At 36.5% G+C, this 24180-nt stretch overlaps 1 protein-coding gene across 1 annotated transcript in view; it reads left to right on the top strand.

Moving 5' to 3' along the window:
- Nucleotides 1–24180, top strand: part of LOC308696688 (protein unc-13 homolog A) — a gene marked incomplete at both ends in the record, with an annotated part of 91595 nt that overhangs the window by 49524 nt on the left and 17891 nt on the right. The window contains 20 exons of the mRNA XM_081375584.1: nucleotides 1430–1508; nucleotides 3337–3411; nucleotides 3729–3948; nucleotides 5561–5788; nucleotides 6063–6204; nucleotides 6853–7022; nucleotides 7175–7290; nucleotides 8583–8746; nucleotides 9418–9571; nucleotides 9908–9976; nucleotides 10145–10234; nucleotides 11053–11187; nucleotides 15539–15666; nucleotides 16977–17062; nucleotides 18420–18546; nucleotides 18630–18726; nucleotides 20402–20545; nucleotides 20750–20827; nucleotides 21150–21227; nucleotides 23485–23573. Of these exons, the coding sequence (XP_081231710.1) occupies nucleotides 1430–1508; nucleotides 3337–3411; nucleotides 3729–3948; nucleotides 5561–5788; nucleotides 6063–6204; nucleotides 6853–7022; nucleotides 7175–7290; nucleotides 8583–8746; nucleotides 9418–9571; nucleotides 9908–9976; nucleotides 10145–10234; nucleotides 11053–11187; nucleotides 15539–15666; nucleotides 16977–17062; nucleotides 18420–18546; nucleotides 18630–18726; nucleotides 20402–20545; nucleotides 20750–20827; nucleotides 21150–21227; nucleotides 23485–23573 (2469 nt within the window). The remainder of the gene's footprint in view (nucleotides 1–1429; nucleotides 1509–3336; nucleotides 3412–3728; nucleotides 3949–5560; nucleotides 5789–6062; nucleotides 6205–6852; nucleotides 7023–7174; nucleotides 7291–8582; nucleotides 8747–9417; nucleotides 9572–9907; nucleotides 9977–10144; nucleotides 10235–11052; nucleotides 11188–15538; nucleotides 15667–16976; nucleotides 17063–18419; nucleotides 18547–18629; nucleotides 18727–20401; nucleotides 20546–20749; nucleotides 20828–21149; nucleotides 21228–23484; nucleotides 23574–24180) is intronic.

The raw sequence follows: 24180 nt of genomic DNA, 5'->3' as shown, positions 1-24180 counted from the left end.
TCTTTTTGTGAAGAAAATGTATTCACTTTTGAATGTGTAGCAAAAAAGACATACTACTTCGTCATCTTTATCGGACGGATCTGTCGCGTGCGTCCTGTCATGTAAACTGCCCTGTCAATCATCTTGTCACAGTTAAAATCCTCTATTAAATCTAATTTAATTTCCTACCGTTTCGGGGAGAGAAATGTAGTAGTGCGTTCATCTGCCAGCGGGTCTTTCATGGAGACTGTCCTCATGTGTTTGCAATTTGAATATAATAATGCATTTAAAAGTGTCTGCGCTTCACCAACAGACGTCGCTCAAATGCCTCTGGGCGCAATTGGATAGATCTAAAACCAATCAGAGCGATCGTCATCGTGTAAAGCCCGCCTCAAAGTTTCTGATTGGTGCCTCGATTTGGACGGATTAGAAATCGGCTTGAATGGGCTCTTTGCCAGACTGCTTGCAGAGCAAATCTAAATTTGACGGAAGTTTGTCTGGGTTTTCCCAGGCTAATTTGCAGCCTCTGCATCCTCCTCATTTTGCGAGATTTGTAAAATGTTTTTAAAAGAAAACCCACCACTTCAGGTCGACTTTGCACAGGAGCCATACTTTTTTTTTTTTTCGCGGGAATGCGAGGTCTGATCTGTGATCCAGATACAGAAGCCACTTGATGTGGACAGGTGTAAACGCACCGTGTCCTGATTGGCTAATGATCCGATCTGCTTGATCGGTGATTGCATGTTAATGCCAAGTGTAAACGCAGCCACAGAGAACACAAACACCAGCAACACAAGAATAAGCCTATAAATAAAGCTTAACGAGATAAAACACACCTGGGAAAAACTACAATCTGACTACAAACAGGAACAAGAAACTGGAAATACAACATAAAAGTCCATGGACAAACACAGAGACATGTGACAATGCAATAGGTAAAAGTGTCTAGATAATTATCAGATATTAAATAATTAGCTCTGCACACTTGGTGAATCATTACAGTAAGGCATGTTAATTAAACACAGCAGTTTTCCTATTTAGTATTTTTGTCTTGTTTTCCACTACAAACATTCTTAAATCAAGATGCAATCAAAGGTATTAAAAAAGAAATCTGCAATTTTTCTATTAAAATTAAGTGAGTTTGTGATTTAAAACGAAAAGATATCTGTCAAACAAGACAACCATTCGAAATATTTGCTCTTGTTTTCAAGCATAAACTCACTTTTATTCTCAATATCTTCAGTCATTTTGCTTCTCCAGTAAATGCATCTTGATTTAAGATTGTTCTGTGAAACAAGACAGAAACACTGAGGAAGAACATCATTTGTTTGCTGGGTAATCTTGATGAAAAGCACTGATGATGAAGCATTGATGGGTCTGTTTTATTGCATGCTTTCGAGGAAGGGAAATTATTTTTCATGCACCATTATGCTTGTGTTTATCTGTGAAGGATGGGAGGAGCGCTGTACAGCATTGACAGCATGCCTGATCTGAGGAAGAGGAAGACCGTTCCTCTGGTCAGAGATCTGGTGAGAAACACACTGCACAAACTGAAGATGTTTGTGTTTCATCTGCACTGAATTTAGTTCAGTGGAGACTTTTTTTATAGGATGGTTTGCTTTACTGGTTCCTAATTGAAAAAAATATAATCTTCCACACTACTTGTTTTCCAGTAAATATCTAAACATTCTTAAACCTGGAGAAACAAAATGACTTAAGATATTAAGTCTTGTTTTCTGAAACAAGAACAAATCTCTGCCAGCGTAGCATTAAATCAATTAGCACAATGCTAGCATGTTTTAACATGTCGTCAGCATATTTATAGAATTAATTAGCACATTACTAGCTAGATTTAACACATTTGTAACACGATTTAGTATGTTGCTAGCATTTTTCGATCATGAACTAGAACATTGCTAGCATTTTTATCATGTTTTAACATGTCGCCAGCATATTTATAGAATTAATTAACACATTACTAACATGAATGAACACATTGTTAGCATGTTTTAACATGTTGCTAGCATGTTGTTAGCATGATTTAACACATTTGTAACATAGTTTAGTATGTTGCTAGCATTTTTCTATCATGAATTAGCACATTGCTAGCATGTTTTAGCTAAACATGTTAAATTGTGTTAGCAATGTGCTAAAACATGTTAACACATACAAATTCATGGTCGCAACATGTTAAAACATGGTAGAGACATGTTACATCATGCTAGCAACATGCTAATTCATGCTAGCAACATTTTAAAACATTCTAGCAGTGTGCAAATTCGTGATAGAAAAATGTCAGCAAGGTGCTAAATCATTCTAAAAATGTGGTAAATCATGTTAGAAAAATACTAGAAAAATACAAAACCATGCTAGCAATGTGCTAATTCATGTTAGAAACATGCTTGCAGCATGCTAAAACATGCTAGCAATGTGTTGATTCGTAATAGAAACATGCTAGCAACATGCTACATCATGTTAAAATGTGTTAAATCATGCTAGAAAATGTTAAAACATGCTAGCAACATGTTAAATCATGCTAGCAATGTGTTAACTCATGATAGAAACATGCTAGCAACATGATAAATCATGTTAAAAATGTTTAATCATGCTAACCGCATGCTATATCATGGTAGCAATGTGCTAATTCATTCTAGAAATATGCTAGCGACATATTTAGCAACCCTAGCAACCTATCAATCTGTTTTCCGATACACTGTATTGCCTTCAAAAACGTAAAACATTAAGCTTTAAAACTACTTCAAACTTTCCGTTCAGGCTTTCTAAAGCCAACATCAAAGTTTGTCTTGATTAATTTTTTTATATAGTTTTGTTTTTTGCAGTGCAATCACAATACACTTTAGTAATTAAAAAGTATTCATTTTATATGTTTATCAGTGTTTTATTAGGATGCATTCTCACAGGTTGTAAAACCTCTGCATATTTATTGGCTGTTTGGGTCGCATTAGTTTCTCTGTTAAGATCATTTAAATGTGAGTAACAGTCTTTTATCTTGCTTTCTTTGCTTCTGCTTTCTGGATTCAGGCTATGGTAAGGACTTATTGTAATTAATCTATATTACTGCACCGTTGTTTTTCTTTTTGCAAATACTGTCGACACCAGTGTTTTATAGTCCACATTTTTATGGAGTCTGAAAGTTTTTCTCAGAGGAAAGTTTGCTATGGATTTTTCATTAAGAATCAACTTTGTCTTTTGGAACTTTGTTTCTCAAATGCCTTTGAAGAAATAAATCAAGACACTTCGATCTCTTCTAAAATACTCTAGGTTATGTACAACAAAAAAAATTCTTAGGAGAAACATCTGAGAAGTCTGTGTGTGTAATCTCATCTGTGTGTTCAGTCGTTAGTGCAGAACTCTCGTAAGGCTGGAATCACGTCTGCCATGGCCTCTAGTACACTCAACAATGAGGAGCTGGTAAGTAATGCAAGTCTCTTTCACCCGATTAAATTTGACCAATCTTTCTATTAAAATGGTAATTTTTCTATTTTTAATTTTTGTCACTTGTTTAAAAGTAAAGGCAATGCTGCGGGTGAAATGTGTGCATTCTGAACCCTTAGAAAAAAACGTTGTCTCTCGAGTTTGGTGTGTTTTAGTGTTGTTATTGTTACCTAAAACTGAAACTATGAAAATCGTATTCTGATATAAAGCTGAAATAAAAATTAAACTTTTAAAACTTAAACTTTAAGTTTTAAGTTTTTGGAAGTAACACTGGTGTGTTTGTGCTCCTGTAGAAGAGTCATGTGTATAAGAAGACGCTCCAGGCCCTGATCTACCCGATCTCCTGCACAACCCCGCACAACTTCGAGGTGTGGACGGCCACGACGCCCACCTACTGCTACGAGTGTGAGGGTTTGCTGTGGGGCATCGCTCGCCAGGGCATGCGCTGCTCCGAGTGCGGGGTCAAATGCCACGACAAGTGCCAGGACCTGCTCAACGCCGACTGCCTGCAGAGTGAGATTTGTGTCCTATTTTAACGATCTAAGCGCATGGTCTAAAGCGCACAGCACAAGTGCACTTAGATCGTGTCCGAATTCACTTTTGCTAGTTTAACGACGGGACAAATGGTCGGTGAAAAGTGTGAGATTTTAATGCTAATGTGTTTTTTAGGTTCTGCCATTGTGCAATAGCACCGTACATATATGAGGATGGGGAGTAACTTCATTTACCACACTGTAAATAAAAAAAAACTGTAAATTTACGGTAAAAAAAACCCGGCAGCTGTGGGTGCCTGAAATTTACCGTAAAAAATACGGTAGCAACAGTTTAGGTTTTACAGACTTAACTTAAATTTACAGTAAAAAAAATAAACATTTAATTTTCATTAAATTTACCGTAAAAAAACGGTAGCAACATTTTAGGTTTTACAGTACAGACTTAACTTAAATCTACAGTAAAAAAACGTATTTCATTATCTGATATAGGGTTAGGTTTGGGTTAGCCTAACCTATTGTCAGCATTAGGCACCTTTAAAGGATTAGTTCACTTTCAAAAAAATGTTTGCTGATAATTTACTCACCCCGATGTCATCCAAGATATCAATGTCTTTCTTTCTTCAGTCGAAAAGAAATTAAGTTTTTTGAGGAAAACATTCCAGGATTTTTCTACACAGAATGGACTTCAATGGCACCCAACTATACCAATGTTCACAGAAGGTTCAAATGTCCGTCTCAATGCAGCTTCAAAGTCTCGACACGATCCCAGTCGAGAAATAAGGGTCTTATCCAGCGAAACGATCAGTCATTTTCTAAAAAAAAAAAAAATATATATATATATATATATATATATATATATACACTTTTACTTCTTGTACCATCTCTGAGATGCGCCACGTATTACGTCATCACGTTGGAAAGGTCACAAAAAAATAAAAATAATAATAATAAATTAAAACAAAGATGTCGGACGATTTTGAAGTTGGAGCAGAAAATGAGATTAAATTTTTCGCCCTTCCCTCCTTTTTGAACCAGAGTACACAGACAAATAACTTAGATAGATGACGTGACGCGTGACCTTTCCAACGTGATGATGCAATGCGTGGCGCATCTCAGAGATGGTACAAGACGGGCATTCGTGGTTAAAAAATATATAATTTTTTTTTTTTTTAGAAAATGACAGATCGTTTCGCTAGATAAGACTCTTATTTCTCGACTGGGATCGTGTCGAGACTGTGAAGCTGCGTTGAGACAGACATTTGAACCTTCTCTGAACATTGGTATAGTTGGTTGCCAGTGAAGTCCATTCTGTGTAGAAAAATCCTGGAATGTTTTCCTCAAAAACCTTAATTTCTTTTCGACTGAAGAAAGAAAGATATGAATATCTTGGATTACATCGGGGTGAGTAAATTATAAGCAAAAAGTTTTTTGAAAGTGAACTAATCCTTTAAAATAGCATAAACGGGGCACTTTAAATTAAGATCTTATAGCTAGACCAATTACTTGAAGTTTAAGTAAAGTTTTTCTTACACTCCGTTCTCTGAGAGCCTTCACATTATAGAAATTGAGCTTGTGTAAGAAGCTTTGTGCAGTCTTTAGTTTAGAGCTGATGTTGTGGATGTGGCCTTCAGGAGCGGCTGAGAAGAGCTCGAAACACGGAGCCGAGGATCGGACGCAGAACATCATCATGGTCTTGAAGGACCGCATGAAGATCCGTGAGCGCAACAAACCTGAGATCTTCGAGCTGATCCAAGAAGTGTTCGACATTCCCAAGCCGAGCCACGGGACTCAGATGAAACAAATCAAGCAGAGCGTCCTCGACGGGACGTCGAAGTGGTCGGCCAAAATCAGCATCACAGGTGAACTCAGAATTACACTTATCAGTATAAATTAATCAAAAAGATGCATGAAAATATTTACATGTGTGCATTTGACTGATGCTTTTATTCAAAGCTACTTTACATTGCATTTAAGTTATACATTTGATCAGTTCATGCATTCACTGGTAATCAAACCCATGACCCATGAAGTCATGCTCTTGTGTTTGAGCTACACCCGAAAAAAAAACATGAAATATAATGTATTTGCATCATCTTTGTAGCCGTCTGTAAAAGTATTTTTCTTTTCTGTCAGTGGTGTGTGCGCAGGGTCTTCAGGCGAAGGATAAGACGGGTTCGAGTGACCCCTACGTCACCGTCCAGGTGGGGAAAACCAAGAAGAGAACCAAGACCATCTACGGCAATCTCAATCCCATCTGGGACGAGAGCTTTCACTTGTGAGTGCATGAATGAATGAGGTCGTCATGGATTCTATTTAAAGCAAAATTAAACTGTTTATTGTCTTAAATTAAAAATTGGTCTTATTGAATGGTTCATCAGTGCATGTTATTCTGATGGAAAAATGTGTTGTGTTAAATCAATGTTATTTTAGAATCATTGATTATATTGTTAGAGTTTTTGTTAATATTTTTTTTTATTCATTTTAATTTAAAAGTTTTTGTAAAATTGTTTTTGTCATTTTTATTAGATATTTTTTAAAATATTGTCTGTATTTGTTTTTATTAAGTATTAACACTTTACAATAAGGTTCACTAGTTAACATTAGTGAACTACATTAGTTAGCATGAGCTAATAATGAACTGCACACATACAGCATTTATTAATCTTTGTTAATGTTAATTTCAACATTTACTAATACTTTATTAAAATCTTGTTAACATTAGTTAATGCACTGTGAACTAATATGAACAAACAATGAACAGCTGTATTTTTATTAACTAACATTAACAAAGATTAACAAATACAGTAACAAATGGATTGCTCATGGTTATTTCACATTAGTTAATAATGTTAACTAATGAGCCTTATTGTAAAGTGTTACCTATTACATTTTAAATTTGATTCTCTGCTTCTCCGGTTTGCAGTGAATGTCATAACTCTTCAGACCGGATAAAGGTGCGCGTCTGGGATGAGGATGATGATATCAAGTCTCGTGTAAAGCAACGGTTCAAGCGCGAGTCTGACGACTTTCTGGGACAGACCATCATTGAAGTGCGAACGCTCAGTGGAGAAATGGACGTCTGGTACAACCTCGGTGTGTCAAAGTGATTGTATACTTATTATAGAAGTGGCTTCGAGCGACATCTCTAATGAATATGATCTTGAGGGAATTATTAGACCTTCTCTCTCTCTCTCTCTCTCTCTCTCTCTCTCTCTCTCTCTCTCTCTCTCTCTCTCTCTGAATAGACAAACGCACGGATAAATCCGCCGTATCAGGAGCGATCCGCATGCACATCAGTGTGGAGATTAAAGGAGAGGAGACTGTGGCTCCGTACCACGTTCAGTACACCTGCCTGCATGAGGTACATGCAAATATATATATATATAATACACATTGGACCCTATCATACACCCGGTGCAATGCAGCGTAATGCACGACACAAGTGTGTTTTGCTAGTTTCAGCCCGACGCAGTTTTCATTTTCACGTCCTGCACCACGTTGTTTAAATAGCAAATGCATTTGCGCCCATGGGCTGCTGGTCTGAGAACGAGGTGTGTTCAGGCGCATTGTTAACCTTGCACACAAGCAGATCTGTGTCCTCACTAGAGAAGCGTTCGGTTTTTACACTTGCTAACTCGTCATGTAAAAAGCGAATCCACCATGACGCAACAACTGGCTTTTAAAGGGAGTGGGAGATGAGTCTCTGATTGGTTTATTGCACGTTACGCCCAAAACACACCCAGTACTCATTAACAGAATATGTACAAAACACACCCATTACTCATTAGGAGAATAGGGACGACCCTTTTAGACCATGCGCCGGGAGCACCGACCATTTGTCCCGTCATTAAACTAGCAAAAGTGGATTCGGACACGACCTAAGTGCACTTGCGCTTAGATCCTTAAAATAGTCAATTAATTCCTGATGGTTAAAAACGTAAAAAAACTTTAAAAAGTTAAACATTTTTGCTGAATATTTACTTTCACTCATAAATGCTGCATTACAGGTGTAAACAGTATTTCATCAAGCGTTTTTTTCTGTTCTGTGTTAATAGTGTTTTTGTCGGTTGTTTTATTTTTTCTGCGTCACACACAGTGGCTCCTCCCACTTTGAAATCTCATTAGACCAAAATGACACCACATATTGCATATTAAAAATCATATTCATTCTGATTGTCAGCGAATTTGTCATTTTGCTCAGAATATTCCTCACTTTATTTGAGTTAAGAATTATTCTGGAAACCAGTGTTATTTTAGCATTATTTATACACTATTATAGCTATTAAGCAATTATAATAACTTATATTGTTATATTAATTATTTTTTTTTAAGTTTCAGGTTTAATTAATTTTTGTATTTCCAGTTAGTAATTTTTGTGCTTCAACCTATTTCAGTTATTTGCCATATATGTTTTTTTTTTCACAACATTTTCATAATAAATCTAATATTTTTATTTTATTTTATTTCAGCTTGATTTCAACTAAAAAAAGGTTTTTAATCATTTTAGTTAATGATAATAATCCCGCTGGAAAATCATTGCTCACACCTGATTGGGACATAAAAATAAATCTGTGTAATCGGTGCATTGAAATTTAAAAAAAAAAATCAGGAATAATCTTTAATAATAAGTCCTCAACCCATTTTGCTTTGTAGCACATCTTCCACTACACCACTGAGAAGCAGAACAGCGGCGGCGTGAAGATCCCCGATGCCAAAGGTGATGACGCCTGGAAAGTGTACTATGAAGAGACGGCGCAGGAGATCGTGGATGAGTTCGCCATGAGATATGGAGTGGAATCGATCTATCAGGCCATGACGTAAGCAGAGTGAACGAAGGAGTGAATGTAGGAACTTGAGTGAATGTACAAACAATTGAATGCATGAAAGAGACCCTCAAAAAGTGGAAATGGGACATATTCTGGAAATAGGGATCAAAATAGTATGTGAAACTCCTAAAGGTGATATATCATGCCCTTTTTCACAAGATGTAATATAAATCTATGGTGTCCCCAGAATGTGTCTGTGAAATTTCAGCTCAAAATACCTGCCAGATCATTTATTATAGCTTGTCAAATTTGTCCCTTTAAATGCAAATGAGCTGCTGCTCCGCCTCCATTCAGAAGAGGGCGGAGCCTTTACACGAGATTCAGATAATATTATAATAAGATCCTCTTCATACATCAGAAGGGGAGCTAAATCTGATTGGCTTATTTTTTGACATGCTTGCAGAGAAAGGCTCACCAAAACAAAGTTACTGGGTTTCACTTTTCACGTTTTCTGGGTTGGTAGAAGCACCGATTATAGCACTTAAACACGGAAAAAGTCCGATTTTCATGATATGTCCCCAAAAACATCAGTCTTTTTTTCCAACATGCTGATGGCCATGCAAAGTTTTGCATTCTCCTAAGAAACTGCATTCATTTCTTGCGGTGTGTCTATCTTAAGGCCTGTAAATGCCAGTAACCTTGTGCTTTGTGTTTGTGTTTAGGCATTTTGCATGTCTCTCCTCGAAGTACATGTGTCCCGGTGTCCCTGCGGTCATGAGCACACTTCTGGCTAACATTAACGCTTATTACGCACACACCACACAGTCCTCCAACAACGTCTCTGCCTCCGACCGCTTCGCCGCCTCCAACTTTGGGGTCAGTTCACATTTCAACACATAAAAGCTCATTTAACTCTTGCACATCATGTTTAAAACATTGGATAGCTATAACTGGATGCAGACAAATGACCCTCAAAACACAAGTGTAGTAGATCTCAGTCTTAATAATTATTGTGTTGTTGAGTTACGCTACTTGCCAGTAAGAAACAGCTGTTTTAAATTATAATAATATTTCAGATTTTATTGTATTTTTTATCAAATAAATGCAGCCTTGATGAGCAGAAGTTATTTTTTTCAAACACATAAAATCTTAACAACCCCCAAAGTTGTGAACGATTGTGTATATTTTACATGTGTTAACTTTTTTTTGCAGAAAGAGAGGTTTGTGAAACTGTTGGACCAACTGCACAACTCCCTGAGGATTGACCTCTCGATGTACAGGGTAGATTCACACATTCTCCTTTAATGAGTTTCACTGTACCTTCTACACTCATACAAATGACCTCCAGATCTATTGATTACTGAAGAATTGCTGTTGTTGCAGAGTGTGTATTTGGGTTTGTAACCGTGTGTGTGTGTGTGTGTGTGTGTGTGTGTGTGTGTGTTTCAGAATAATTTTCCAGCCAGTAGTCCTGAGAGGTTGCAGGATCTGAAGTCCACTGTAGATCTTCTGACCAGCATCACTTTCTTCAGAATGAAGGTTTGTTGTTTGTTTTCTTCTGATGACGGATCTTAAACTTTCTCGGATATTCCCTTTCATGCAGTGTGTAATAAAGCTGTTTGTGAATGTAAAAGTTCACAGAGTTTCACAGATCAAAGTGCAGATAAATGGAAAGAAGTGATTCTGAACTGAAACAAGTCGTCAGTAATTCAGTCTCACTTGGAACTAATTTGCATAATTCCAGCATCTGGTCTTGATTGGCTGAACAGCGTCTCTTAGCTCCGCCCTCAAACACTGTAGTGTATCTGAGACTGGAAGAGTTTGTGTTGTTCATGTGGAGAAGACGCTGTTTTCTGCTGACAAAGCAAATCCACTTTGATGAGATCGATACGGTAAAACTCGCGCCATCGTTACTGTTCGTATCGCTGAGTATCAAGAGCTGAGATTCAGATATGATAATGAGAGTTTGGTTTCGACCAATCACAGCAGACCAGGCCGTCTGACCAATCAGAGCAGAGCTGCTCTCAGAAAGGCGGGGTTTAGAGAGACTGAATCTTCGAACGAACCGTTTCAGACGCTGAGAGAAAAGAGCTGATGCTGCAGTGGAGATTATGAAGAAAATTAAAGTGTTGTTTTATCTTGAATGTATGTAAACCTGTTTTTGGTCTCCTACAACAGGTTTAAATGCATTCAAGGTAAAAAAACACATACATTTTCTTCATAATCTCCAAAACAACTTAGTGAGTAGTTAGTGTTTTGTAACCCTTCAGCAGTATTCATAGGCTTTTAAACCCTCTGAATGTAATTGTAGGTCTCATATCCGAGAAGAATAACTGTTGGTCTGTGTGTGTTTTCAGGTCCAGGAACTGCAGAGTCCACCGAGAGCGAGTCAAGTCGTTAAAGACTGTGTCAAAGCGTGCCTCAACTCAACGTACGAGTACATCTTCAACAACTGCCATGAGCTCTACAGCCGAGAATATCAGAACGACCCAGTGAGTATGTGTGTGTGTGTGTGTGTGTACATAAGGGCCAGGGTGGCACTGGTCAGCTGGTTTGATTGACAGCTGGTCCACCCTATCAAATGAGACACAAAAAATAGTTTTTGTGGTAGAAGAAAAATCCTGCATACATGACAATAATCACTCAAATACATTAACATAACTACTTGCATGTGTAAACATACATAGTAAGAAGTAATAAGCGCAGATCTTCCAGTGCTCTTCTATTCTATGGTGAATTGTAAATTGAAGGGCCCTATTTTAACAATCTGAAACGCAAGTAACAAGCGCGAAACGCAAGTAACTTTGTGTGCGGATCTCGGAAATCTAAAATGTGTTGGTCTGAAGAGCTTCATTACTCATAGGTGTGGTTTGGGCGTAACGTGAAATAAACCAATCAGAGCGTCATCTCACATTCCCTTTAAGAGCCGGCGCGCTTGTTCCATGGCGGATCGCTATTATAACGGCGGATTTGCCAGGAGCGGTTCACAGCCGAGGAGACTGCCGTTCTCGTCAGGGCCGTAAAACACAGAGAAGTGACATTGGGGACGGAGAAACACAACCAAATTAGCTTCGGTTAAACAGGCGTATGATAATTTGGGTAAATGTGTAAGCTAGATTTATGCCTATTTCTTCACATCGTCATGGACACCACAATGATTTCCCTCGTGTGGTAATATTTTCCTTGTAATAATGTATGATTTGCAAAAATGAAAACTGCTGCGTCTGTGTAGATGAGAGAAGCAAAGTGTGTGTGCGTTGTGCACACGCTACATTATGGCCAAGCATGCGCCCTTAAAATAGCATCTGAATAACATGCGCAACACACGCCACTGACTTTAGACGAGGTTTCTCCTGGTCAGTGGAGGAATTGTTTTCTGAAACTGCAAAATAGCACCAGGGAACGTTTGCGCCGGAACACGGCTGAACCGCCCCCCGGAGCGCAAGTTCATTTCCTAATTTACCGACGTGCGTCTGTGGAGGGAAAAGTCCGCTGTGCGTCAGGTGCAAAATAGGAATGACACATGCGTCGCTGTACGAAGTCAATTGCGCTGGGTGCGAGATAGGGCCCAAAATGTTATCAATCCAATCCAAGCGCACTTTCCTAATATTGGCAAATAAAACAGTTCCTGATTGGTCACCACCACGTCTGAGATCCGCTCTATTTGTTGACTTTCCTAATATTGTCAAATAACATTAGAAAACACTGCATCATCATCATCATCATCGTCGCGATGCAATCGGATCTCGGATGTCGTATTGCATGTAAAGCGCGCTTTATGAGGATTATCTCGAGATCTGCACGTCGTGTTATGATGTGTTTGGGCTCGTTTCAGTTCAGCTTTAAATATATATATATATATGATCTACTATGGTTTACTAATGTTTGGTGAAGTTACAAACCAAAACGCGACCCAAAAGCTGCATGCGTGTACTCTTTACATGTACTTGGTATTGTTTGGTCACAACCTGAAACAATTATTCTTGTATTCTGCTAGTTGAGACTATATATGACTCAAGACTATCTGTTATGTGTGATGCTTAACATCACATTTCCAAGTAAAGTCTATTTTTAATTTAGGGATCATATATATATTTTTTTTTTTACCTTTTCTCTTTCAGCCAAAAACCGATAATGCTGTTTTTTTAGCGTGTGTGTGTGTGTGTGTGTGTGTGTGTGTGCGTATTCATGTATACGAGTGTAATTGCATTGAAAGTGACATGGGGGATATGGCAGCGCTCAGCATGGCAGTTTTAGAAAAGTAAGTCTCGCCATTTAATTGCTTTATTGGCAAAAGCATCAAATGGTGTTTAACACAGTCCTGAAGCGCACACGCAGAAAACACAAGTCTGTGTTAATTTAATATCATTGTGATATTAAATCGTTTCTATTGATATTTTGAATCAGTTCTTTTATATATATTTCCTGTTTTCATCTTTAATTTAGTTAAACTTTTAGTAATTTTGTTGTTAATGTCATTTTTATGTGTCTGTATAGTTTAGTATTATTTTTTTCAGTATCAGTTTTAATTTTGCTTACAATTTTTTGTTTATTTTGATTAAATATATTAATTATTATTATATAGATTTTCTCTCTTGTCACTTTTTTCTTTTCTAATTTTTATTTTTCTGCTATTTATTCATATTTTATTATTTTATTTATTCAATTATTTTTTGTATTATTTATTTGCTTTTTATCTCTCCTTACTTCTTTTATTAGGTTATGTTTTTAGTTCTGTTGCAATTTTGAATCACTGTCTTGAGATGTTTAATTGCACTTTTATAATAATAATAATAATTACAAAAATGAGTGTTCTAGTTATTTTAATACATCAGTTAAACTTAAAAAAAATGTTGCCTTGTAAACCAGCTGAAATACAATAAGTTTACGTTTTGTTATATTTAATTGACTATTTATTTTATTGCAAGTGATAAATGTTTTTTTTAAATGTTTTTTAGTTATAGTAAGTTAACTATAAATACCCTGTCCTCTTTCTTTTTGAATGTTGTGTTGTAAACCTCAACATGTTGTTTTAACGGAGAGCGTTACGCTGAATGAGTTTCTGTTTGTCTCCTCCGAACGCTCATGCTGATTTTCTGCTGTTTAGTAATTCAGAGAGCGCTGAAGTTCTTCTCATGGAAAATTAAATATTGATTATGGAAGAGGTGTTGTGGCAGTTATGAATGGAGAAGAACCGCAGTGTGTCGTATGTTTATCTCTCTCTCTCTCTCTCTCTCTCTCTCTCTCTCTCTCTCTCTCTCTCTCTCTCTCTCTCTCTCTCTCTCTCTCTCTCTCTCTCTCTCTTGCACTGCAGAACTTTATTAGCAAGATGGAAAACACGTCTTGAGTTTCTGACACCTCATAACCGTAGCGCTGACTGATGCTCCCTGTGTGTGTGTGTAGATCTGAGACAATTATAGGCCGTATAAATGCACAGGAGGCACTCTCGCATTCCCTCTGCGTTATTTCTGTAATTGTCAATTTGTTTAAATGCATGTCTTTCTCCAGTAACCGTGAGCTGCTCCGCTACAGCAAAATGTTTCTAAAAAATGATCTAAACATTCTTAAATCAAGATGCATTGACTTCAGATGCTTTTTCGAGAAGTCATGGGGTCAGAAAAATAATCTTGTTTTTCCTTTGAGTAGGTTTGTCTGACCCATTCGGCAGATATTTGGTCTTGTTTTAAAGAGGCAGTGTGTAGGATTCAGAAACCCTTGTTATTAGCGACACCGGTGGCCGTTCAGTGAACTGCAGCAGCACTTTAAATTTTCCCGGCAAAAACATCCCGTCCTTCACATAAAAATCAGCATACAGGCTTTAACCTTTAAACTAGGAAGTCGCGGAAGTTTTTTAAGTTTCTTTACAAGCATTTCACACATTGTCAATAAAAAAAAGGCAGTGTCTATTTGCAATAGATGCTATTTACACTAAGTGAAAATAGTATTTTCTTTGCAATAAGTGTAAATAGTAGATAGATGCTAGTTATACTTATAAATAGTGGCATATACTATATGCACCTCAGTGCTGTTGTACTGTATGCAATAGTATTTATTTTTTAATATTTATTACAATTATTAAATGGATACCGCCTTATTGGGGCAATAAAGCTCTCCCTAACCCTAACCGATAAACACTTAATTATTAAACACACTTTATTTCCACTTTTCGAATATTTTCTTCATTATTACTGAGAATAAATGGCTTTCCGATCTGATATGTGATGGGAAAAGGGAGTAGAGCGAGTCGGCGAAACGGCCCATCCAGACGTTAGTGTAAATAGCCTCTGCCAACAAGGGGGGGAAAAAAGCGATTAATACATGAAAATTCTAACAAACAGTGGGTTAAAACAACCCAAGGGCTGGGTTAATATAGGACAGAACACATGATGGGTTAATTTTACCAAGCAAATTGGGTTGTTTATTTCACCTAGCATAATGGGTTGATTTAACCTGTCACATTTTACTATAGTGCTAGCTTAAAAAAAAAAAAAAAAAGATTTTACTTCATACATAAATTAATGTTTACGGATCAACTTAATACTCAAAACTAAAAAAATAAAAATTAATACTCCACACAACCACTGGTTTGCATGATAATTCCTTCATTGATCAGTTTTACAGTATGGACGTTTAAGCATAAACTAATTTTGATCAGTTCCTCAGAAATCAAGAGTTCTTATCCTATATTGTTTTGCCTCCCAAGTAAATGTGTCTTGATTTAAGAATGTTTACATGTTTGTACTGGAAAACAAGTAAAAGCTCATCAGTTTTTGCAGTGCAGGTGTTTTGTGGTGTTGGTATATATGACATGATCGTAACTCTCATGTTTGTGGTCTCATCCAGGCGAAGACGGTTCCTCCTGAAGAACAGGGGCCGAGCGTAAAGAACCTGGACTTCTGGTCCAAACTCATCACCCTCATCGTTTCCATTATAGAGGAGGACAAGAACTCCTACACGCCCTGTCTGAACCAGTGAGTGTGTGTTCATCCCAAGCGGCAACCTTTCGGTCTCTCTCTTGAATCAAACACAGAAGTGACTTAAACTGCAGTTCATCCACTGGCCACTAGAGACAGGCTGCAGAAGAGAGTCAATCCCATAGACCCGCATGTTAAAATGCCCAACTTTACAGCAGAATAAAACATGTTTACAGCCTGGTACAAAAAGTGGTTTTGGTCTATATAGCTAATTGACGACTGTGAGGGGGGGGGGGGGGGGGTTAGAACTCATCCGTTTAAATTATATTAAGCCTTAAAGTTCTGCATAATTAAGGGCGTGGCCACTTGAGTGACAGGTGGATTGCCGCTGATGTCACTACTAGTCGTTTGTTAGCGTCAGCTAATCCGCCTCGCTGCCCATTTTCGTTTATCTGGGAGTGACGCGCGGCCAAGATGGTGGCGGCCGGCTCCGCCCACTTTGGGCTTCAAAAATGCTCTTCAGAAACACTACATGTGACGTCACGCACACTACATCCATATTTATTGGTTCAGAGCTGAGATGATGATGCAGAAAATTGGGTTGATATCACAAAAATTGAGGTTCAATTCCTAATTTATAGGGGTGTAACAATATATTTTGTCACAATATATCACAATACAAAAATGCAACAATATGTATCGTGGATAGTGACAATAAATACTGTGTATAGTTCACCCAAAATAAAAATTATTGTGTGAGAAAAAAAAACACGTTTTCAGAGTTTTAGTGTCAGTACTACATCAAACTACTATATAATGTTGAATATAATGTATAATAATGCAATGGGGGAATATGTGTGTGTTCTGATAATGCCAGATGTCTGATGTTACCAGTAAAATGTGGCTTACATTATTTTAAATATATCTAATCAGTGACAGCACAAGCGTATTCATCTAAAATAATTCTGTATTTTCATCTTCAGATCATGAATATTGTTATTCTGGCGTCTCTATTGTCCTGCATTGGGTTTCAGCACCAAGTCCAAAACTATTTATTTACACACACAATTCAGCATTTTAATCAACATTATATTTATTGTTAACCTTTTATCATATGTCTTGGAGTTTCGCAATAATATCGTATCGTGAGTTCAGTATCGTGATCTGTATCGAATCTTTACACTTCTACTAAATTTATGATGATTACTAAAGTAAAAAAGCGCACGGACAGTTCCCAACGGTTGAAGTGATGTACTAGAATTAAGCAGCTGATATGAATGAAGCTGAGGGAAACATATCCATGCGTGTGTGTGTGTGTGTGTGTGTGTGTGTGTGTGTGTGTGTGTGTGTGTGTGTGTGTTGTGCAGGTTCCCTCAGGAGCTGAACGTGGGGAAGATCAGTGCCGAGGTGATGTGGAACATGTTTGCTCAGGATATGAAGTACGCGATGGAAGGTAAACGCACACACACTGAACGTCGGATCCTCATATGAGTGTTGTGTTTACGTTTCAGTGATGAAGTGTGCAAACAGGCTCTCGGTACATGCAGAGTTTAACTTTAGAATGAGGATTTATTAAACTCTTTTTCAGGCACGTAATATTAGCGCTAACTCTCTAGCACAACTGAATCTTCGAGAGCTAATTTGCATGAACTGCTATAGCCAATACGAACACAGCATACGTTGTCCCTGGCATGTGATTGGTTCATAGCAGAATGTAAGAACTCTACAATGAGAAACTGAAAAAATCACAGATCAGACTTGCTTGTTAAAATATTTTTATTTTAGTGTGTACAAATATTATTTTATTTACCTATTATGTTTTACAATTATTTATTTATTTGTATTTATTACATTAATTATTATTTTCTCTTTGAGGTTTGTTTGAATCTGCCTTTTTTATTTACTTATTATCATTTTTTTTTCAATATCCAATAGTTTCTTTCTTTATTTTGATTTATTATATTATATTATTTATTATATGAACTATTATAATTTGATTTATTTATTGTTAATTTGAAATATTTCTCTATTGTCTCTTTGGGGTTTTCGTTAAATCCATCTTAAAATGTTTATTCTTCTATTTTTATTTATTCGTTTTTTATTTTTTATAAAAAATTACAATATGCAATTATTTCTTTAGCTTATATTATATTATATTATTTGTGATTTATTTATTGTTTATTTATTTACTTATTACTTCTCTCTTGACACTTGTTTTCAAATGTTGTTTTAGTTTTTGTTTTAAAATGTTTATTAAGCAATTATTAAATATTTTTTTCTTCCTATCTCTTATTTATTTGTATTGTATTTATTTATTTACTTATTTTTTGTTTTATTTACTTTTTAAAATATACATTTATCTATTTTTATTTATGATATTAATTAATATTATTTGTGATTTATTTATTTTTTGTTTTTTTCTATATTTTGAATTTACTTTTTAAAATTTACATTAATCAATTTTAATTTATTATATGAATTATTATTATATGTGATTTATTTATTAAGTAATTTTTTCTCTCTTCTATTCTAGTACTATGTTTTAGTTCTGTTGTAATTCGAGGTTTGCTTGAATCTCTGTCTTAAAACCTTTATTTTTCTGTTATTAATTTATATTTTTATTTGATTATTATATGATTTATTTATTTACTTTTTTCTCTTTTCACGTCTCTGTTTTAGCTCTATTGTAATCTGAGGTTTAATTGCATTTTTCTAAGAAAGAAGTGAGTGTTAAAAGGGCTGGGAATCAAACTCCACTTCTCATCTGTGCTGAATATCCTGTTTTCTGTGATCTACTCTCTGTCCCTCAGAGCACGAGAAACAGCGGCTGTGCAAGAGCGCCGACTACATGAACCTGCACTTCAAGGTGAAGTGGCTCTACAACGAATACTGCAAGGAGCTGCTGTTCTTCCAGGACCGCGTGCCGGAGTACCCGGCGTAAGCACGTTTGTGGACTGTGATAGTGTGTGACTCTGAGGAGGAATCTCAGCATCTGAACTGCTTTATCTCTGTCTGGACAGATGGTTTGAGCCCTTCGTGATCCTGTGGCTGGATGAGAACGAGGAAGTGTCCAGAGATTTCCTGCACGGCGCTCTGGTCAGGGACGCAAAGGACGGGGTAAATATCATCGTAGTCTTTTATCGAGTCCAATTAGCCTGAAATATTCATAAACACTGACCACAAACTTGTGCAGAAGCAATTCGGGAGACCTGAGTTTAAATAAATAATATACAGTATATGAGAATGACACTTACATGAAAGTTTTTATTTACACAATGAAACATCAAGATTTTTAAAAAGACTCACGCTCATAGAAACGTAGACAGCCACTATTAGGGTGATGCACATATATAAATATATCAATAAGAATCAAAAAGCCTCACTTAAATACACCTGAAAGCAAACTCTGACCCACTTTAAAGTCAATCATTTTATCCCATAAAACTCATCTTTGATCACCAAAATTACATATTTAAAGTTTTCTCCTTGAAAAGATTCTTCATGCATTAAAATAGCTTGAATGTAACTCGACACCCTTGCCTCATTTAGTATGCGCTGTTCTATGAATATGCAAATGAGCCCCGCCTCCACTCACTCGCTCAGCTCAGAGATCCACTGGTTGTCGATCACACGTTGATCTGATTGGTTACAAGGTAGTTTGTGACGTCAGAAACACCAGCGATTTCAAAGCGTGTTTTTGAGACTGTCTTTGGTTCACTGCAGTTTTAAGGAGGAAATACTCAGCAATGCTGTCGACTTATGAACTTACACATGGTTTGTCTTAAAGCAGATTAAAAACACCACATAGACACATAAACAACATTAAAAGCTGGATTTTCACCACAGGGGGACTTTATAATTTATGTATTATGTCTAATATTTCTTAGACAAATGTTTCTAATTTAATTCAAGGATTCCCAAACTTCCTCCCTGAGATTTGAAGTTCATATTTAAATAATTTAACAACTCCCAATTTCCACTCTGGTTTATCAGTACAAATATCTAAACATTCTTAAATCAGGATACATTTACTTGAGATGGGAAATGACTGTGGGATTGGGACTGTGAATGGGATTAAGTCTTTATATTAAGAGTTTTTGCTCGAAACAAGAAAAATATCTATCAATGGAGTGCCAATATGTTATTTATGGAAGCTTGTTTCCGCCACAAAATAAAACATTTTAAAAGATAATTGTGACTTTTTATCTGACAATTGCGAGTTTACATCTCGCAATTCTGACTTTATTTTTAGGACGTGTTTCATAAAGTCAGAATTGCGTGAAATAAAGTCGCAATTGGGAGATGTAAAGCCCAATTCTAAGGGAAAAAAAGATGTACTTTTCTTTTTTTTACCTCAGAATAGTTTATATCTCACAATTCTGACTTTCTAACACGCAATTGCGACTTTATTTCTCACAATTCTGATTTCATATCTCGCAATTGTGAGAAAAAAAGTCAGAATTGTGAGATAAAAAGTCGCAATTGTTATTATTTATTTATTATTCAGTGGCTGAAACAAGCTTCCATAGTTATTGGTATTTCTTCATGTTTTAAAGCATAAACTCACTTCATTTTGATACATGCATGTTTCATAAGACAAAAGTTAATATCTTCAGTCATTTTACTTGCATCTTGATTTATAAATGTTTAGATATTTGTATTGTAAATATACTGGAAGGAAGATACTGTTTCTCAGTGGTCTCGACATGCAGATAGACAAATAAAACCTTCTTTATTGAGTGTTTCATATTTTAAAATGATTTATTTCGCTTGTTTCGTGATTGGCCTGCAGTTCCAGCCGACGTCGGAGCACGCGCTCTTCTCCTGTTCGGTGGTGGACGTCTTCTCTCAGCTCAACCAGAGCTTCGAGATCATCAGGAAGCTGGAGTGTCCCGATCCTCAGATCGTTGGGAATTACATGAAGAGGTTTGCTAAGGTGACACGCGTGAATTACTGGGACGTGTTTCATTCAGTCAGTGGGGTTTTATAAGTCAAGCATCACATTATTCCCTTTTATGCAGTGTGTAATAAACCTGTTTGTGAATGTAAAAGTTCTGCAGAGTTTCACACAACAAAAGTGCAGATAAATGGAGTTTTTGTATTATTCCTCTGATCATGTGACTGTTTTTCCCTCTTTCAGACCATTGGAAATGTTCTCCTGTCTTACGCTGACATCATTACCAAGGATTTTCCCACTCACTGCAAGAAGGAGAAAGTGGTGCGTCACATTTATGCATTTACACTTATAATAGGCTCATAATAAAAACTCTTGGGATGTGTCTGCTAGTGAGCTATTAGATGGAGATGTAGTAATTAGCTGAGTGACTCTCAGCGGAAGACACACACACACACACACACACACACACATTCAGCTCACACGACTATGAAGTTTTCACATTTAACACTATTCATTGCTTTCTGTTGCTGCAGGGATTCTTTAATAGCTTGTGTGTGTGTGTGTGTGTGTGTTTGTGTGTGTGTGTGTGTCTGTGTGTGTGTGTGTTAATGTTATTCAACTTCCTCTACTCTGTTATTTTCAGCCTTGCATCATAATTAATAATATCCAGCAGCTGCGAGTCCAGTTGGAGAAGATGTTTGAGGCGATGGGAGGGAAAGGCGTGAGTTCATGCACACATTAACACTTTAAAACATGCCATCTTGAAGATTTTTGAAGTCACATGATGCCTTGTGTGAAGAATTATTATTATTATTATTTTTTTTTTTTTTCAAAAGTTTGGGGTCACTACGATTTTTTGTTATGAAAGAAGTCTCTTGTTCTTATCCAAGGCTGCATTTATCTGATCAAAAATACAGTAAAAATTTTGTTTTCTATGTGAATATATAGTAAAGTGTAATTTATTCCTGTGATCAAAGCTGGATTTTCAGCATCATTACTCCAGTCTTCAGTGTCACATGATCCTTCACAAATCCTTCACTCTGATATGAGGATTTGCTGCTCAAGAAACATTTATGATCAACATCAGTGTTGAAACAGCTTCATATTTTTGTGGAAACTGTGATACATTTTATTTTTCAAGATTCTTTGATCAAAAGAACAGCATTTTTTTTAAATAATGTTTTTTTGTAACATTATTAACGTCACTTTTGATTAATATCATGCTTCCTTGCTAAATAAAAGTATTAATTTCTTTCAAAAAACCACCGCAAACTTTTGAACGGTAGTTTATATTTAAATATTGTGCGTCAGGATATAATTCGATGTCAGTAATACCAAACATCATTGATTCTGACATGTCTTGAAAATGGATATGACAAACCGAATTGAAATATATGAAAGTGCAAATGAGAAATGAGATCACTTATACACAGTGTCATATTCCTCTGCATCATGTGGAAGCAATGTTGCATTTGTCAGTAAATACATTAAAAATAAATAACAAAGTAATGCATATTACAGGTTCAGAAATCTATATTCTCAGCACTGTTTTCATTCATCAAACAGTCTCGTCTCTCCTGTTCTGTTCATCCGTAAATCTCTCACATTTAGCAACTTTTCCATCATCCATCTTTCATCCCATAAAACATTCCCACGCTCCGTCTTCAGGGCAATCTCCGACTTTTACACACATTTTCCAGGCTGCTCATTATTCTTGCCTTCTCACGACATTTGAATTGACGTCATGCATATTTAACGACCGATCTCGTAAATGCTCCCAGATTAACATATTTATGACGTAATTCATAATTCATACGTATTATAAATGTTGTGTGATTCACAACAAACACATTTTCTGGATTCCCATTACTCACAGAATATTCAATAAATTTACAGCAGATTCTCTCAGCGCATACTAATAAAGACTGGCTGGATTTCACAAAGAGGCGGGGCTTCAGTGTTAAACAGCTGCCATTGGCTGGAAACGAGTGGCATGATGTCATCAGAGTGCATGTTATGAAAGTCAGGTCACAATACATATTCAAAGTAGTTTCACAGTGATAAACAGGAAAATCACTGTTGATATTGTAAAAAAAAAAAGCAGCTCTACAGAAGACAATAGTGTCATTATTAATCTCAATTCAGTTTAATATTGGCCCTGTCCCAAATGGTGCACTTCATGAGGACTTCCGGTCTCGTGGACTTAAATTGCGTGTGCTCGCCGAGTCTACGAGTCCCTAGGCCGTCCCATTCAGCATTTTAACGCTCTGAAGTGTGCTCAGCAGCGCCCCCTACATACCCTTTCTCTTCTGCAAAGCCCGCATAGATGCAGGCTCCACACACTCTAACTACCCAGGAATCCTTGTGGAAGGCCAATCAGACAACAGATGGGAGGAGATTTCGCTCACGGATAATTGTTGACATGCTGAGAAGAAAATATTACGCCTTTTATGACCTAGGTGTACATTTTACCAGTTGTTACCTACAGTTTATACAAACATTATGGTCATCGACCAGTGGTTGATGTCTCAAACATAATAATAGCGCGTTGAATAATACGATCGCATTATGATTCATTAAATAAATAGAACTGAATGTCAGGGCTTTACTGAGTCATATATAAACACAGTATGAATATTGAAACCTGTAAATTCATCTGAAACTCATGCACATTTTCATTATGTGTTAAAATTGTAATCTTAGTTCAAATGGAACATTATGTATTATTATGTAAAACTGTACACATCATTTAAATAAGAATGTCTAATGCTCTGCACAATATCAAAATATAGAAGTGTAAAATTAGGCTGTAGTTGACATGGAGATAAGACTATATTTTCTAAATATTAATTGTCTTTTAAACCCCAACTAAGCAAGACGAAGTTATTACTACAGCTTCAAGTAAAAATAGCAAATCAGACTTTGAAAATTATATGTAATCATACTCAGAATTATGATTATTATAATTTTTTTTGCAGTTAAATGTGGAGGCCAGTGACTTTCTGAAGGATCTACAAATCAAACTGAACAACGTGATGGATGATCTCAGCAGGGTGTTTGCCGTGAGGTTGGTTTGGGGGTATTTGTGAGTTCAAAGTTCTAGAAGTTAAAATCCTATTTATGTTCTTACCAGATCATCTTTTTTGTAGTATTATGTTTTTAAATTAAAAAAGTGTGCTTTATTATGCTTTCTCGGATATTCCCTTTCATGCAGTGTGTAATGAAGCTGTTTGTGAATGTAAAAGTTCTGCAGTTTCACAGATCAAAGTGCAGATAAATGGAAAGAAGTGATTCTGAACTGAAACGAGTCGTCAGTAATTCAGTCTCACTTGGAACTAATTTGCATAATGCCAGCCTCTGGTCTTGATTGGCTGAACAGCGTCTCTTAGCTCCGCCCTCAAACACTGTAGTGTATCTGAGACTGGAAGAGTTTGTGTTGTTCATGTGGAGAAGACGCTGTTTTCTGCTGACAAAGCAAATCCACTTTGATGAGATTGATACGGTAAAACTCACGCCATCATTACTGTTCGTATCACTGAGTATCAAGAGTTGAGACTCAGATATGATAATGACCATCTGACCAATCAGAGCAGAGCAGCTCTCAGAGAGGCGGGGTTTAGAGAGACTGAATCTTTAAACGAGCCGTTTCAGACGCTGAGAGAAAAGAGCTGATG

This window comes from Scardinius erythrophthalmus, assembly GCF_964197995.2.
Source record: "Scardinius erythrophthalmus genome assembly, chromosome: 9".
NCBI classification, from domain to species: domain Eukaryota; kingdom Metazoa; phylum Chordata; class Actinopteri; order Cypriniformes; family Leuciscidae; genus Scardinius; species Scardinius erythrophthalmus.
This window is presented reverse-complemented; position numbering and strand designations above follow the sequence as displayed.